Source organism: Coregonus clupeaformis, chromosome 22, assembly GCF_020615455.1.
Source record: "Coregonus clupeaformis isolate EN_2021a chromosome 22, ASM2061545v1, whole genome shotgun sequence".
Classification (NCBI taxonomy): domain Eukaryota; kingdom Metazoa; phylum Chordata; class Actinopteri; order Salmoniformes; family Salmonidae; genus Coregonus; species Coregonus clupeaformis.
In genome coordinates this window covers 1,751,697-1,770,288 of record NC_059213.1, presented here as the reverse complement: position 1 = coordinate 1,770,288, position 18,592 = coordinate 1,751,697, and the positions used below count along the sequence as shown (strand labels likewise).

General features: G+C 48.1%; 1 protein-coding gene across 1 annotated transcript in view; it reads right to left on the bottom strand.

Moving 5' to 3' along the window:
• The window catches only part of LOC121534233 (ephrin-A2), a 32,270-nt gene extending 14,436 nt beyond the window's left edge, over window positions 1-17,834 (bottom strand). The window contains exon 1 of the mRNA XM_041840830.2: window positions 16,076-17,834. Within this exon, the coding sequence (XP_041696764.2) occupies window positions 16,076-16,266 (191 nt within the window). The 5' untranslated portion in view covers window positions 16,267-17,834. The remainder of the gene's footprint in view (window positions 1-16,075) is intronic.
• Between the last annotated feature and the right edge of the window lie 758 nt (window positions 17,835-18,592).

Genomic DNA, 18,592 nt, shown 5'->3' with positions numbered 1-18,592 from the left:
GAAAACCTCTCCAAACAACGGAGGGAAGATACGTAGCTCAGAACACCAAACAGAAGAGCAATCACACACAACACCATACACACACAACGAGAACTAAATAGGACACTAATGAGGACTAACTAGACACAGGTGTACAACAACAAGACAAAACCAAACGAACATGAAACATAGATCGGTGGCAGCTAGTACTCCGGGGACGACGACCGCCGAAACCTGCCCGAACAAGGAGGAGGAGCAGCCTCGGCCGAAACCGTGACAGTACCCCCCCCTTGACGCGCGGTTCCAGCCGTGCGCCGACCCCGGCCTCGGGGACGACCAGGAGGGCGCGGAGCAGGGCGCGCGGGATGGTCCCGGTGGAACTCCGACAGGAGAGATGGGTCTAGGATGTCCCTCCGCGGCACCCAGCACCGCTCCTCCGGGCCGTACCCCTCCCACTCCACGAGATACTGGAGACCCCCCATCCGGCGTCTTGAGTCCAAGATGGACCGAACGGTGTACGCCGGAGCCCCCTCGATGTCCAGTGGGGGCGGAGGAGTCTCTCCTATTTCACCCTCCTGGAGTGGACCAGCTACCACCGGCCTGAGAAGAGACACATGGAACGAGGGGTTAATATTCTTATATTCAACAGGCAGATGTAACCTATAACACACCTCGTTCAATCTTCTCAGGACTTTAAAAGGCCCCACAAACCGCCGACCCAGCTTGCGGCAGGGCAGGCGGAGGGGCAGGTTTCTGGTAGAGAGCCAGACTCGATCTCCGGGTGCGTACACCGGCCCCTCACTGCGGTGGAGATCGGCGCTCGCCTTGTGACGACGGATGGCCCGCTGCAGGTGGACGTGTGCAGCGTTCCACGTCTCCTCCGAGCGCCTCATCCAATCATCCACCGCAGGGGCCTCGATCTGGCTCTGCTGCCAAGGTGCCAGAACCGGCTGGTAACCTAACACACATTGGAAGGGGGTTAGGTTGGTAGAGGAGTGGCGGAGAGAGTTCTGGGCCATCTCGGCCCAGGGAATGTACCGAGCCCACTCCTCAGGCCGGTCCTGGCAATACGACCTCAGAAACCTACCCACATCCTGGTTGACTCGTTCTACCTGCCCGTTACTCTCCGGGTGGTACCCTGAGGTAAGGCTCACCGAGACCCCCAAACGCTCCATGAATGCTCTCCATACTCGGGAGGTAAACTGGGGGCCTCGATCAGACACTATATCCTCAGGTACCCCGTAATGCCGGAAGACGTGGGTAAATAGTGCCTCTGCGGTTTGTAGGGCAGTAGGAAGACCCGACATAGGGAGAAGACGACAGGCCTTAGAGAACTGGTCCACAACGACCAGGATGGTGGTATTCCCCTGAGAGAGGGGAAGGTCTGTCACAAAATCCACCGAGAGGTGGGACCATGGTTGTTGTGGAACGGGCAGGGGTTGTAACTTACCCCTGGGCAGGTGTCTGGGCGCCTTACACTGGGCGCACACCGAGCAGGAGGAGACATAAACCCTCACATCCCTGGCTAACGTGGGCCACCAGTATTTAGTGCTAAGACAATGCACTGTCCGGCCAATACCCGGATGTCCAGAGGAGGGTGACGTGTGAGCCCAGTAAATGAGTCGATCCCGAATCTCGAGCGGAACGTACTTCCGACCCTCAGGACACTGTGGAGGGCTGGGGTCGGTACGCAACGCTCGCTCGATTTCAGCATCGACCTCCCACACCACCGGTGCCACAAGACAAGACTCCGGTAGTATGGGAGTAGGCTCAACGGACCTCTCCTCCGTGTCATACCGCCGGGACAGCGCATCTGCCTTACCATTCTGGGACCCAGGGATGTACGTGATTTTAAATACGAACCTGGCGAGAAACATACTCCATCGAGCCTGGCGAGGGTTCAGTCTCCTCGCTGCCCGGATGTACTCCAGGTTCCGATGGTCAGTCAAAATGAGGAAAGGGTGTTGAGCCCCCTCAAGCCAATGCCTCCACACCTTAAGGGCCTGAACTACAGCTAACAGCTCCCTGTCCCCGACGTCATAATTTCGCTCCGCCGGGCTGAGCTTTTTAGAGTAAAAAGCACAGGGGCAGAGTTTAGGTGGCGTGCCGGACCGTTGAGAGAGTACGGCTCCTATACCGGCCTCAGACGCGTCCACCTCGACCTGAAAGGGTAATGCGGGGTCCGGATGCCCCAGCACCGGAGCCGACGTAAACAGGTCCTTCAGTCTCCTAAAGGCCCTGTCCGCATCAGCTGACCACTGCAGGCGCACCGGACCCCCTTTCAGAAGGGACGTGATGGGAGCTGCCACCTGTCCAAAACCCCGGATAAACCTCCGGTAGTAATTCGCAAAGGCCAAGAACTGCTGCACCTCTTTGACAGTGGTTGGGGTTTGCCAATTACGCACAGCTGACACACGATCCACCTCCATTCTCACCCCTGACGCGGACAACCGATAACCCAAAAAGGAGACCGACTCCTGGAAAAACAGACATTTCTCTGCCTTGACATATAGGTCGTGCTCCAACAGCCTCCTCAATACACGACGCACCAGGGCTATATGCTCGGCTCGGGTAGACGAGTACACTAGAATGTCATCAATGTACACGACCACCCCTTGCCCCTGCATATCCCGGAAAATGTCATCTACGAAGGATTGGAAGACTGATGGAGCATTCATCAACCCATATGGCATGACGAGATACTCGAAATGACCTGACGTGGTACTAAACGCTGTTTTCCATTTGTCGCCCTCCCTAATGCGCACCAAGTTATACGCGCTCCTGAGATCCAGTTTTGTGAAAAACCGCGCTCCATGCAATGACTCCGTCATGGTCGCAATCAGAGGGAGTGGATAACTGTATTCCACAGTAATCTGATTGAGACCACGGTAATCGATGCACGGGTGCAACCCTCCATCTTTTTTCTTCACAAAAAAGAAGCTCGAGGAGGCGGGAGAAGTGGAGGGCCGTATGTATCCCTGTCTCAAAGATTCGGCTATGTAAGTTTCCATAGCTTTTCTCTCCTCTTGAGACAAAGGATACACGTGGCTCCGTGGGAGCGCTGCTCCTGCCTGGAGATCAATCGCACAATCCCCCTGTCTATGAGGAGGCAACTGCGTCGCCCTAGCTTTACTAAACATGAGAGCTAAATCCCCATATTCAGGCGGAATGTGCAGTGCGGGCACTTGGTTTGGACTTTCCACCGAAGTCGCCCCTACGGAAACACCCAGACATCGCCCCTCACACTGAGCAGACCACCCATTGAGAGCCCTCTGTTGCCACGAAATAGCAGGGTTATTGGTGCTTAACCAGGGAATTCCCAGCACCACCGGGTACGCAGGAGAGTCGATCAGATACAACTGTATAGTCTCTTCATGACCCCCCTGCGCACACATCCTAAGTGGCGCTGTGACTTCCCTAATCAACCCCGACCCCAACGGGCGGCCATCTAAAGCATGAACGGGAAAAGGCTTGTCAACAGGCAGGAGAGGGATCCCTAAATCTAAACAAAACTTCCGATCAACAAAATTCCCAGCTGCGCCTGAATCTACTAGCGCCTTATGCTGGGAATGAGGTGCAACCTGTGGAAAACAAACAGGTATACAAAAGTGCGCAACAGAGAGCTCTGGGTAAGTGGGGCGTCTACTCACCTGGGAAGGCTCCCCAGTGCGTGGCCTGTTGTCTCCTCCCTCGGGGAACCCTCCCCAGCACCTGGCCGCAGTGTGCCCTCCACGACCGCACTTGGTGCAGGGGACAGGCCCCCTCGGGCTCCTCCTCCTCCTTTCTCTAGCGCCAGCACCCCCGAGCTCCATAGGGCTCGGCTCGGAGGTGCCGGAGGGTGGAATGGACGGACCCCACTCGGGACGTCCACGGGTGGCCAGCAGGGTGTCCAGACGGATGGACATATCGACCAACTGGTCGAAGGTGAAATTGGTGTCCCTGCAGGCCAACTCACGTTGAACGTCCTCCCGTAGGCTACATCGAAAATGGTTGATGAGGGCCCGTTCATTCCACCCTGCGTCTGCCGCTAGAGTCCGGAACTCCAGCGCGAACGCCTGTGCGCTCCTCCTCCCCTTTCTCAGGTGGAATAGACGCTCCCCCGCCGCTTTGCCCTCAGGTGGATGGTCGAACACGGCCTTGAAGCGACGGGAGATCTCGGTGTAGGAGATGGTGGTGGCGTCCATCCTCCTCCACTCGGCGTTGGCCCATTCCAACGCCTTGCCCGTGAGACAGGAGATGAGGGCGGAAACGCTCTCGTGTCCCGAGGGCACCGGGTGTACAGTGGCCAGGTAGAGCTCCACCTGCAGGAGGAACCCCTGACACCCGGCAGCTGTTCCGTCATACGCCCTCGGGAGCGAGAGCCGAATCCCACTGGGTTCCGGACCTGGGACTGGTGGACCGGCCGATGGGGGTGGCAGGGTAGGTGGAGGTGTGGGTACCCCTCTGGTCTCCCATCGGTGCAGGGTGTTGATGACGTCCTGTAGAGCGGTCCCCAGTTGTCTGATCTGGTCATCCTGGCCGCGGACATGCTCCTCCAGCGACTCAGGCGTGACTGTTGCTCCTGCTGATTCCATTCATAAAGGTGCACACAGGCGTCAAACAAAAGGCGCACTAACATGTGCGAAAACCTCTCCAAACAACGGAGGGAAGATACGTAGCTCAGAACACCAAACAGAAGAGCAATCACACACAACACCATACACACACAACGAGAACTAAATAGGACACTAATGAGGACTAACTAGACACAGGTGTACAACAACAAGACAAAACCAAACGAACATGAAACATAGATCGGTGGCAGCTAGTACTCCGGGGACGACGACCGCCGAAACCTGCCCGAACAAGGAGGAGGAGCAGCCTCGGCCGAAACCGTGACACACCAACCCTTTACCAGACAACCACCACCCCGTTACCAGACCAGGCAACCACCAACCCAACCCTTTACCAGACAACCACCAACCCAACCGTTTACCAGACAACCACCGCCCCATTACCCGTCAACCACCAACCCAACCGTTTACCAGACAACCACCACCCCAACCCTTTACCAGACAACCACCACCCCAACCCTTTACCAGACAACCCCCTACCCTTTACCTGACAACCACCAACCCAACCCTTTACCAGACAACCACCAACCCATTACCAGACAACCACCAACCCAACCATTTACCAGACAACCCCCAACCCTTTACCAGACAACCACCAACACAACCCATTACCAGACAACCACCAACCCAACCGTTTACCAGACAACCACCAATGCATCCTTTCCTTTCTAAACCATTTTTCTGTCTCACTGTATAAACTTCCTCTTTTCTCTTAAAATGATTTAACACATTTCTACTTTTAACCCTCTTATGTCTCTCAGCTTTCTCTACTGAAATCTCCCCTTGAGGATTAATAAAGTATTAACCTATCAGCCTATACATTTGAAAGTCTAAGTGATTTGACTGTAGTTTAGAGAAAGCATTAGGCTAATAACACTTTTATCAATGTCTATGTACAAAACATATAAATTGTCTAAATCATTTGACACTCTTGTAGTAGATGGATCAATAATACATTATTTATCCATCTGACTGTGTATAAAAATATAACGTATAAATCATTTGTAGAGCACAGGGTTATGGCTGAGGTTAGAGTGTGTGTGTGTGTGTGTGGGGGATGTGGAAGCATTACAGGAGATGTTCTTCTTCACAGCTGAAACATGTTAAAGCTGAATAGTACATTAGCGAAATAGCACAGTGCACGCATGCACGCACACACACACCTGAATGAGAATGGCACAGAGAACATGAATTATACATCCAGGCAGTCTCTCCGAATTAGTGAGAAAGAAGAAGGGAGAGAGAGAGAGAGAGATGGTGCGTTTTGGTGTGCCTCATCACCTCCTCAAGAATAATAAAGACAGTTAATTCCCTCTCTCCCCAACCAGAGAGAAAACAGTATTTGAACTGTGAACCAATGAGGAGATGTTGCTGGGAGCATTTCCTCACCAGCTGTGGCAAACACACACACACATCTCTGAATACCTCTCTCAGATAGACAAGTATTTTCTCTCCAGCTATGTTTCTCTCACAGATGTAGACAGCAAGAAAAACTTCAGAATACTAAGCTATCACAATCCCTTTCCAAAACACACACACACACACTAATGCTTAAAGTTAGTGGTTGGTCACAGTGAGTAAACACACCCAAAGCATGGATTACAATCTGTTCTTGTCCATAGGACTGCTTTCAGGGTAAAAAAACTAATTAGGCATTTAATAATTTGAGTGAACTATCTCTTTAAGAAGCCCAACGTAAGCTATTAGTACTGTTAGAAGGTAGCTGCACCGCCACTTTTGCAGCAGTTTGGTTTTTAGGATTGACCCAGTTTAGAACAGTGCACCATCTCTAACACACACGTACACTCTCTGTTCTGAGATCTGGAAGGAAGTCAGAAGTGTGTGTTTGAAGTGTGTGTGATCAAACAGTGAGTATGCAGCTCCACAGCCATACGCCACAACTCATACCTCACACACACTTCTCCTGTCATCCCTCGCTATCTCTTTATCTCCCTCTGTCTCTGTCCCCCTCTTTCTAATAGTCTATATCGCTACTTCTTTCCTTTCTCACTCCTACTGTCATTTCATTGTCGTGTGTGTGGGCGTGCGTCTGCATCGAATACCTTCTTTCCATCTATTATCTGTTTCTATGTAATATCGAATGTTTCCATCTAATATCTCTAGTATATTGTGTTTCTAATACAGTACACCATACAGTGGCTTGCCAAAGTAGTCACCCCCCTTGGCATTTTTCCAATTTTGTTGCCTTACATCCTGGAATTAAAATGGATTTTTGGGGGGGTTTGTATCATTTCATTTATACAACATGCCTACCACTTCGAAGATGCAAAATATATTTGATTGTGAAACAAACAAGAAATAAGACAAAGAAACAGAACACTTGAGCGTGCAGAACTATTCACCCCTCCAAAGTCACTACTTTGTAGCGCCACCTTTTGCAGCTATTACTGCAAGTATCTTGGGGTATGTCTCTATAAGCTTGGCACATCTAGCCACTGGGATTTTTTCCCATTCTTCAAGGCAAAACTGCTCCAGCTCCTTCAAGTTGGATGGGTTCCGCTGGTGTACAGCAATCTTTAAGTCATACCACAGATTCTCAATTGGATTGAGGTCTGGGCTTTGACTAGGCCATTCCAAGACATTTAAATGTTTCCCCTTAAACCACTCAAGTGTTGCTTTAGCAGTATGCTGAGGGTCATTGTCCTGCTGGAAGGTGAACCTCCGTCCCAGTCTCAAATCTCTGGAAGTCTGAAACAGGTTTCCCTCAAGAATTTCCCTGTATTTAGCACCATCCATCATTCCTTCAATTCTGACCAGTTTCCCAGTCCCTGCCGATGAAAAACATCCACACATCCATCGGAGTGATGAGAGGTGTTGGGTTTGCTCCAGACATAGCGTTTTCCTTGATGGCCAAAAAGCTCAATTTTAGTCTCGTCTGACCAGAGTACCTTTTCCATATGTTTGGGGAGTCTCCCACATGCCTTTTGGCGAACACCAAACGTGTTTGCTTATTCTTTTCTTTAAGCAATGGCTTTTTTCTGGCCACTCTTCCGTAAAGCCCAGCTCTGTGGAGTTTACGGCTTAAAGTGGTCCTATGGACAGACTCCAATCTCCACTGTGGAGCTTTGCAGCTCCTTCAGGGTTATCTTTGGTCTGATTAATGCCCTCCTTGCCTGGTCCGTGTGTTTTGGTGGGCGGCCCTTTCTTGGCAGGTTTGTTGTGGTGCCATATTCTTTCCATTTTTTAATAATGGATTTTTTTATAATGGATTTAATGGTGCTCCGTGGGATTTTCTAAGTTTCTGATATTTTTTTATAACCCAACCCTGATCTGTACTTCTCCACAACTTTGTCCCTGACCTGTTTGGAAAGCTCCTTGGTCTTCATGGTGCCGCTTGCTTGGTGGTGCCCCTTGCTTAGTGGTGTTGCAGACTCTGGGGCCTTTCAGAACAGGTGTATATATACTGAGATCATGTGACAGATCATGTGACACTGAGATTGCACACAGGTGGACTTTATTTAACTAATTATGTGACTTCTGAAGGTAATTGGTTGCAGCAGATCTTATTTAGGGGCTTCATAGCAAAGGGGGTGAATAAATATGCACGCACCACTTTTCCGTTATTTATTTTTTATAATTTTTTTGAAACAAGTAATATTTTTTCATTTCACTTCACCAATTTGGACTATTTTGTATATGTCCATTACATGAAATCCAAATAAAAATCCATTTAAATTACAGGTTGTAATGCAACAAAATAGGAAATACACCAAGGGGATGAATACTTTTGCAAGGCACTGTACAGTGAGGGAAAAATGTATTTGATCCCCTGCTGATTTTGTATGTTTGCCCACTGACAAAGACATGATCAGTCTATAGAGAGCTCTCCAAGGATGTCAGGGACAAGATTGTAGACCTACACAAGGCTGGAATGGGCTACAAGACCATCGCCAAGCAGCTTGGTGAGAAGGTGACAACAGTTGGTGTGATTATTCGCAAATGGAAGAAACACAAAAGAACTGTCAATCTCCCTCGGCCTGGGGCTCCATGCAAGATCTCACCTCGTGGAGTTGTAATGATCATGAGAACGGTGAGGAATCAGCCCAGAACTATACGGGAGGATCTTGTCAATGATCTCAAGGCAGCTGGGACCATAGTCACCAAGAAAACAATTGGTAACACACTACGCCGTGAAGGACCTACTGGTTGGTAGGTGATCAAATACTTATGTCATGCAATAAAATGCAAATTAATTACTTAAAAATCATACAATGTGATTTTCTGGATTTTTGTTTTAGATTCCGTCGCTCACAGTTGAAGTGTACCTATGATAAAAATTACAGACCTCTACATGCTTTGTAAGTAGGAAAACCTGTAAAATCAGCAGTGTATCAAATACTTGTTCTCCCCACTGTACATGCCCGTCTGAAGTTTGCCAATTAACATCTGAATGATTCAGAGGAGAACTGGGTGAATGTGTTGTGGTCAGATGAGACCAAAATGGAGCTCTTTGGCATCAACTCAACTCGCCGTGTTTGGAGGAGGAGGAATGCTGCCTATGACCCCAAGAACACCATCCCCACCGTCAAACATGGAGGTGGAAACATTATGCTTTGGGGATGTTTTTCTGCTAAGGGGACAGGACAACTTCACTGCATCAAAGGGACGATGGACGGGGCCATGTATCGTCAAATCTTGGGTGAGAACCTCCTTCCCTCAGCCAGGGCATTGAAAATGGGTCGTGGATGGGTATTCCAGCATGTCAATGACCCAAAACACACGGCCAAGGCAACAAAGGAGTGGCTCAAGAAGAAGCACATTAAGGTCCTGGAGTGGCCTAGCCAGTCTCCAGACCTTAATCCCATAGAAAATATGTGGAGGGAGCTGAAGGTTCGAGTTGCCAAACGTCAGCCTCGAAACCTTAATGACTTGGAGAAGATCTGCAAAGAGGAGTGGGACAAAATCCCTCCTGAGATGTGTGCAAACCTGGTGGCCAACTACAAGAAACGTCTGACCTCTGTGATCGCCAACAAGGGTTTTGCCACCAAGTACTAAGTCATGTTTTGCAGAGGGGTAAAATACTTATTTCCCTCATTAAAATGCAAATCAATTTATAACATTTTTGACATTAGTTTTTCTGGATTTTTTGTTTGTTATTCTGTCTCTCACTGTTCAAATAAACCTACCATTAAAATTATAGACTGATCATCTCTTTGTCAGTGGGCAAACGTACAAAATCAGCAGGGGATCAAATACTTTTTTCCCTCACTGTATATCTTGTATCTATCTCCTATCTCTGACATCTATCTTTATAATCTTCTATCTCAAATATATCTCTAAAGGTTTCTATCCTCTGATATCTTCTTTCTCTCTAATATCTTGTTTCTTTCTAATATCTTGTTTCTTTCTAATATCTTGTTTCTATCTCTAATATCTTGTTTCTATCTCTAATATCTTGTTTCTCTCTAATATCTTGTTTCTCTCTAATATCTAGATTCTGTCTCTGATATCTTGTTTCTGTCTCTGATATCTTGTTTCTCTCTAATATCTTGTTTCTCTCTAATATCTTGTTTCTATCTCTAATATCTTGTTTCTCTCTAATATCTTGTTTCTCTCTAATATCTAGATTATGTCTCTGATATCTTGTTTCTGTCTCTGATATCTTGTTTCTCTCTAATATCTTGTTTCTATCTCTAATATTTTGTTTCTCTCTAATATCTTGTTTCTATCTCTAATAACTTGTTTCTCTCTAATATCTTGTTTCTCTCTAATATCTAGATTCTGTCTCTGATGTCTTGTTTCTGTCTCTGATATCTTGTTTCTCTCTAATATCTTGTTTCTCTCTAATATCTTGTTTCTATCTCTAATATCTTGTTTCTCTCTAATATATTGTTTCTTTCTAATATCTAGATTCTGTCTCTGATATCTTGTTTCTGTCTCTGATATCTTGTTTCTCTCTAATATCTTGTTTCTCTCTAATATCTTGTTTCTCTCTAATATTTTGTTTCTATCTCTAATATCTTGTTTCTCTCTAATATCTTGTTTCTCTCTAATATCTAGTTTCTGTCTCTAATATCTTGTTTCTCTCTAATATCTTGTTTCTCTCTAATATCTTGTTTCTATCTCTGATATCTTGTTTCTCTCTAATATCTTGTTTCTATCTCTAATACCAGAGTCAGGGTAGGTCTTGAATTGTGGTGGTAAATGCTGTCTCTTGACTTTGGCACCACGGAAAAACACTTTCAAATGACAAAAACATGACATATAATCAATTTTCCATTTTATTTAACTAATAGTTAATAAGAAAACAAATGTAAGTCCTTTATACTGCAAAACATCTATTTGTATGAATTGTAGAAACTACTGGGGGCTAGCAGGTTAGCTTTTCCCACTGGTGATGTGTAGAGCTGTAGTGGCATGTTTTGGGGATTTAGAGACATCTGTATATTAGCTAGACAGTGAACAAAAGTATTAAATAGGTATTGTATAGATTAATAAAAACAAGGAAGGCTATTAAAATACCTATTTTTTTACTAGTATAATGTGTCCCCCTCAGTGTTATGACATTGGTGTTACCGCCTTGGAAATCACTGGTTACAAAGATATTCAAGGACCTTGAGCATTCTCTCCAGTGGCAAACTGTTATTGGGGGAGGGGTCTATATTAAATACAATTATTAGCTAATCACACCCTTTTAGTATGTCATAAATCTGAGGATTCCATTGATCATGTGGTGTGTCTAAATCCAAAGTGTCGCTTGGTGTTAGTCAATTTAAATGAAGGGAAATAACATTGTGAGCAAAATGATTAATCATATCACTTCAGTAAATTATTTTTAAAGGGTTGATGACCTTAGATTTTAGCATTTGTGGCCTCCATTTCAGAAAAACCTCAACCTAAATTGTCTCATTGGTGTTACCATCATATGTGTTACTACTCCTACTGGTGGCACAATGTTATCATAATAGTAAACGTAATTTAAAGTCATTAAGCTACAATATTAGTTGATTTAGAATGGGAAGACATAACTAAATACATTTAAATAAATACAAATCTAGAAGAATGAGGTAAATTTTTTCCAAAATGCCATGCCCAAATGCCACCGTAATTCAAGAACAACCCGTCAGTGAAGCGAGATCAGATTAAGAATAAGGGGATATTTCAGAGAAGTGCCTCCATCTTTTAAAATGTATCATGAGTGGTGATGTGATTGCAGTATCACACCACTAAAAACAGAGATTTCCTAACAAAGTTTGCTGACATTATAGACATTTAACATCACCTGTGAAGGTAAACCTAGTGGAAAACAGATCATGTACACCAGCAAAACATCTCTTCCTGTCTCTCTCCCACACAATTTCTCTCATCCAGCTCTCGCTTCACAACTCTACTTCTTCTCTCCTTACAACCTCTCTCTTCCGCCCTCTCTCTCTCTCCTCGTCTCTCTCTCTGTAAAACGGTGTACTGAGAGCTTACACGCAGGCACACACACACACACACACACACACACACAGAAGCTTTGATTATTGTATTGTAATCAGGTCAGAGACATTAAAAGGCTTTTGTCGTCTTGTCTCCTGTTTATTTTCTGTTGTTTAGAAGTGTTTGTCATAACTGGTGTACATCAGTCACAGTGGGAATAAAAGGAAGACAGACAGACACAGACAGACAGACAGACAGACAGACAGACAGACAGACAGAGGCTGTTTCATGTAGAACAGAGAAGACAGTAAGATAGAGAAACAAATAGACACACACACAGACACACATAGGTTCACTGTTACATGTAAGTGTATAGTAAAGATGTGTGTGTCAGAACAAACTGAAATATATCTGTGTATGCCACAGGGGACAGTAGAGAAAGTGTGTGTGTGTGTGTCTTGGGGTAAAGGGAGGAACAGATACATGGATGTGAATGTGCCGCAGGGGACAGGTGAGACTGCACATGGCTAAGTCTGTGTCTGACAGTTGAGAAGAGAGTAGGCCTTCCGCACACACACACACACACACACACTAGCTACTGTCTTTCGCTCTCAGTCTCTCTCTGAGGACATCCATCCCATAGCATGAAACCCTCGGCAACCATCATTAGGGACCTCTGGAGGAGGATGAAGAGAACCGCAAAGCCTCCCAGAAGAGAGAAGAGAAAACGGGGTGGGGAGGAAAAAGGGAGTAGAAGAAAAGTATTAATTTGAAGGATAAACCCTGGGATTAGATTTGTGTGTGTCTGTGTGTGTTTCACGAAAACAAAGCTGTGTGTCACGATCGTCAGGGTAAGGAGTAGACCAAGGCGCAGCGTTGCAGGCAAACATACTCATTTATTAGCGAAACGTGATCAAAACAACAAAAGACGGTAACGTGACAGTACACGGTAAAACACAACCAACTCGAAACAAGAACCCACAAAACACAAAGGAAAACCGACAGTTTAAATATGGCTCCCAATCAGAGACAACCAGCAAACAGCTGACACTCGTTGCCTCTGATTGGGAGTCACTCAGGCCAACATAGAAAATGACAAACTAGAACCCCCAACATAGAAATATAACACATAGAATAAACACACCCTGGCTCAACAAATAGAGTCCCAGAGCCAGGGTGTGACAGGACTGCGACCGCGCCTCCATAAGAGCTAAACAGGGGAGGGCTGGGTGGGCATACCTCCTCGGCGGCGGTTCTGGCTCCGGCCTTGCCCACCACCCTCCAATCAACCCCCCATAGCGCCCCTGATCCGGTCTAGCCCCGCTGGCCGGAGCCGGACTGACGACACGCACCCCTGGCTTGGTGCGTGGAGCAGGAACGGACCGGACCGGGCTGACGATGCGCACCCCTGGCTTGGTGCGTGGAGTAGCACCTGGCCGAACCGGGCTGACGATACACACCCCTGGCTTGGTGCGTGGAGCAGGAATGGACCGGACCGGGCTGACGATGCGCACCCCTGGCTTGGTGCGTGGAGTAGCAACTGGCCGGACCGGGCTGACGACTCGCACCCCTGGCTTTGTGCGTGGAGCCGGAACGGGCCTCACCGGACTGACGACTCGCACCCCTGGCTTGGTGCGTGGAGCCGGAACGGGCCTCACCGAACTGACGACTCGCACCCCTGGCTTGGTGCGTGGAGCCGGAACGGGCCTCACCGGACTGACGACTCGCACCCCTGGCTTGGTGCGTGGAGCCGGAACGGGCCTCACCGGACTGACGACTCGCACCCCTGGCTTGGTGCGTGGAGCCGGAACGGGCCTCACCGGACTGACGACTCGCTCCCCTGGCTTGGTGCGAGTAGCAGGAACGGGCTGGACCAGGCTGACGACTCGCACCCCTGGCTTGGTGCGAGTAGCAGGAACGTTCTGGACCAGGCTGACGACTCGCACCCCTGGCTTGGTGCGAGTGGCAGGAACAGGCTGGACCAGGCTGACGACTCGCACCCCTGGCTTGGTGCGAGTGGCAGGAACAGGCCGGGCCGGGCTGGCGACTCGCACCCCTGGCTTGGTGCGAGTGGCAGGAACAGGCCGGGCCGGGCTGGCGACTCGCACCCCTGGCTGGCGACGCACACCGTAGGCTTGGTGCGAGTGGCAGGAACAGGCCGGGCCGGGCTGGCGACGCGCACCGTAGGTTTGGTGCGAGTGGCAGGAACAGGCCGGGCCGGGCTGGCGACGCACACCGTAGGTTTGGTGCGTGGAGCAGGGACAGGCCGGGCTGGGCTGGCGACGCACCCCGTAGGCTTGGTGCGTGGAGCAGGGACAGGCCGGGCTGGCCGGCACACCGTAGGCTTGGTGCGTGGAGCAGGGACAGGCCGGACCGGGCTGCCGACGCACACCATAGGCTTGGTGCGTGAAGCAGGAACAGGCCGGACCGGGCTGGCAACGCATACCGTAGGTTTGGTGCGAGGAGCAGGAACAGGCCGGACCGGGCTGGCGACGCGCACCGTACACTTGGTGCGAGGGGCTGGAACAGGCCGGACCGTACTGGGGACACACACCACTGGCTCTACCTCGGGATCTGGAACGGGCCGGACCGGACTGGTAACACACCCCAGTACCTCTCGCCGTGCCTCTACACCTTCCCTCCCTGCTTTGACCAGTGGCCCCCGTAACCTGGTGGCCTTCTGAATCCGCCCCTTTTCTGCCTCCATCAGCCCCGTCGTCCATGCCGTGTGCCCCCCCCCCCTAAACATTTTTTGGGGTTGCCTCTCGACCGTCCAACGCTGACACTGCTTACGCCGTTGCTCCTCTCTCCGTCGCCTCTCAATTGTCTCACTCCATGTCCGGCGATCCATCCCGGCCAGGATCTCCTCCCAGGTCCAGGACCCCTGCCCGTCCAAAATCTGTTCCCACGTCCAGGCTGCCGATTCCTGGACACGCTGCTTGGTCCTGGTAGGGTGGGTTCTTCTGTCACGATCGTCAGGGTAAGGAGTAGACCAAGGCGCAGCGTTGCAGGCAAACATACTCATTTATTAGCGAAACGTGATCAAAACAACAAAAGACGGTAACGTGACAGTACACGGTAAAACACAACCAACTCGAAACAAGAACCCACAAAACACAAAGGAAAACCGACAGTTTAAATATGGCTCCCAATCAGAGACAACCAGCAAACAGCTGACACTCGTTGCCTCTGATTGGGAGTCACTCAGGCCAACATAGAAAATGACAAACTAGAACCCCCAACATAGAAATATAACACATAGAATAAACACACCCTGGCTCAACAAATAGAGTCCCAGAGCCAGGGTGTGACACTGTGTCTGTGTGTGGTTTGAAGCTCATCTTCTGTTCATTTGTTCCTGTGTAAACAAACTTTTCCATCAACCTCCCATCACACATTAATTCAGCGATATAACAATTGCCTTGCACAAACAAAGCGTGTTGTCTGATGTAGCACGTTGACAGAGGGAGTAGGGGAAGAGAAGAGTGAGAAAGGAAAAAAAGAAAGAAAGAAAGAGAGAGAGGACAGAGAGAGAGAGGACAGAGAGAGAGAGAGAGGAAATAGAGAGAGAGAGGGGGGGAGAGAGGGAGAGAGAGGAGAGAGAGAGAGAGGGAAGAGAGAGAGAGAGAATCTTCCTCCTTGCCTGTTAAATATTTGAGCACTTGTAGAGAGACAGAGCTGTTAGCTGGACTAAATCAGAAGCGTCGGTGTGTGTGTGTGTGTGTGTTGCAGGGGGAGACAGGGCTGTTAGCCGGTTAGTGGTAATTCAACCATGATAGAGAGGGAGCACTTTCACTGTTTATATATGTACCTGAGAGAGAGAGAGAGAGAGAGAGGAAGGGAGGGAGAGGGAGGGAGAGGGAGGGAGGCTGTCCAGTCTGTCAGAATTCATTAGACTGACAGAGCGAGGCTGCTTCGCACCATGTCAATGAGACCCAGCTAACCACAGCAGTGTCTCTCTCCCCTATACTCAGTAACTAGAGAGGGAGGCAGAATGAAAGAGGGAGGCATGATGCCCTCATTGTCTATCAGACAAAAGGAGCTTTCAGCTCAATTATAGCATCCACACAAACAGACACACACAGACTGTAGCATCCTACCTGGGGTTAGTGCTGTTCCAGTAGACAGCATGGTGGTCAAAGGTGATTTGGTCTTCAGCCCAGACGGACAGACAGGACGACAGGACGGTCAGACACATCAGAACCATCTGCGTCACACACGTACACACACTCCTCTGACCAGGCCGAGCCATCCATCTCACACTGCTCAAACCAGTTACACACAACATCATAGTGTCCACTTGAAGTCTACTTGTTAGATCCACCTCCACTGTAGTGTTTGCTGGTTATGTTAGCTTACAGTTGAGTTGGAATATCCAGTGCATGGACAGTCTCAATCAGTGTCTGGGCATTCAAAGATCCCAGTACATTCCGATCATTCCATCCTGTTAGTGGAAACAGGGTGGCAGAGGGAGTAATGTGATGGGCTTTGAATCCAGGACTGTAATGCGGTTTGAATCCCAGTGTGTTGTTGTTTTGGTGTGTTTTTGTTTACAAACCTTATCCTGAACCTTGACCACTTTGCTAGCATGCCTAAATCTAACCTTACCCTAACCAATCGCTAGCATTCCTAAACCTAACCTGTTGCACTTGCATGTTGCGCAAATCACTCAATATCAATCAATACAGGAAGAGTGTCTATGTTCTTGCCAGGGTCTGAAACTTGTCCTCCCATCGTACAACTTGTGCTCTCCTGAATATGACATCCAAACTAGTGACTTTCACTCTCCTGAATATGACATCCAAACTAGTGACTTTCACTCTCCTGAATATGACATCCAAACTAGTGACTTTCACTCTCCTGAATCCATGCTTTTATCTTAAGTCAACTGTCTTTTCATTGATGATTGATTATGGTGATTAGAAACATTGTTATTATTTGACATATTTCTGTATTTCTATAAAGACTGAAGTTTATGAATTATCAGCCGTCTCACGATGTCGTCCTCTCTCTTTCGATCACACACTATCAGCACAAATAGAAACCTCTTCTCTTCTCTCCACTCCCTTTCTCCTCTTCTCCACTCCACGAAGAGACGCAACGCCAAATCCAATCTGGGTTTAATGTCGTCTGGGGACCGAACATCCTGACTCCGCTCGGCTCGCTGGGACTGAACTGTCTTCAGTAAGATATATATGGGTTCGTAACAGTTTCCTCAGGGAGTTGTTTTGGTACTGAACAGTTTCTTCAATGAGACATGTTCCATACTGAACAGTAAGAAATTATGTTTTGGTGCTGAAGGTTCCTCTGTAAGATGTTTCGGTACTGACCAGTTTCCCCAGTAACAGATTCTGTTTTGGTGCTGAAGGTAAGATGTTTCGGTACTGACCAGTTCCCCCAGTAAAATATTCTGTTGCGGTACTGACCAGTTTCTATCTGGTCCTAAACACCTCCCTTCATTAAGGGTGGTCCGTTTTAATATTCCTCAGATGTTCGTTGGCGTCAGTAAACCACGACAGGTTCATCGTTTCCTCAGTGAGAGTGGTTGGTTGTTATTGCTGCTCATTTTTATCAGAGATCACCAGCTATCACTCTTCCTGTCCCAAGTTCCTCTTCTGTCTGTTTCCGCTGATTTGGAGGCAAATCCGATTCAGCTTCATGGTCCACACTCCACAATGTTCTTTACGGATCAACGCACAGAAACACAAACACACAGAGACTGGCAGAGACACACACACACAGACTGGCAGAGAGACAGACCGACAGACTGAATAACGTGGCGATCCTTCCAACAGTCTCTCACGGTGACAATACTCCTCGTGGTGAATCTGATTCTCAGCTCCCGCTGCTGCCAGAATCTCCTCGCTGTTCGTTTTCACCTCCCCCCCCCCTCCCTCCCTCCCCTCCCCTCCTCCCTCCCTCCCTCTAAGCTGGCGGAGTCTCTCAGTCTCTTACCTCTGGGGACAGTGTCTGACTCACTGCTCTTGCGGCTCTGAAGCCGCTTAGTTCAGCTGTATTAAACTGTATGCATCCACATATACATAACATGACCATGGGTTAGGATAATACTGACAGTGTTAGGTTAGAATATCACTGTCAATCCAGTTACTACATCTTTATAAAACGTGTAATCAAGTTATTACTACACCTATATTACTACACCTATATTGTACAATATAGGTATTACTACATTTGTACTGTTCCATAATAATGTTATCATTGTAGCGCATCTGTGCTGCAAGAATGTATATAATCTAAGTATTAGAGTATTGTAAGAATAAGTACTTGTCTGTATGAACAGACCTATATATACCCCCATCATAACCAATATAGCCCAAATACAGCTGTATAATAGTACATCTACTGGCATACTGGATCTGCTCTGTGTAATAAACCATTCTAGCCATCATAACCTAAATTAATTAATAATAAACTAACCATCCTAACCCTAACAACCCAGACCCAGCTTCATGTTGTCTGACTGTCAGACTGAATTATTCATAAGGTGGCTGTCTGGAGCACGCATGTTTAAACACACACCTCTCAGCCCTCCTCTACCCCTGCTTCTCCCCCCTAGTCTCCTGTCTCACTCCTCTCCATCTCTCTGCCGGTCTGGA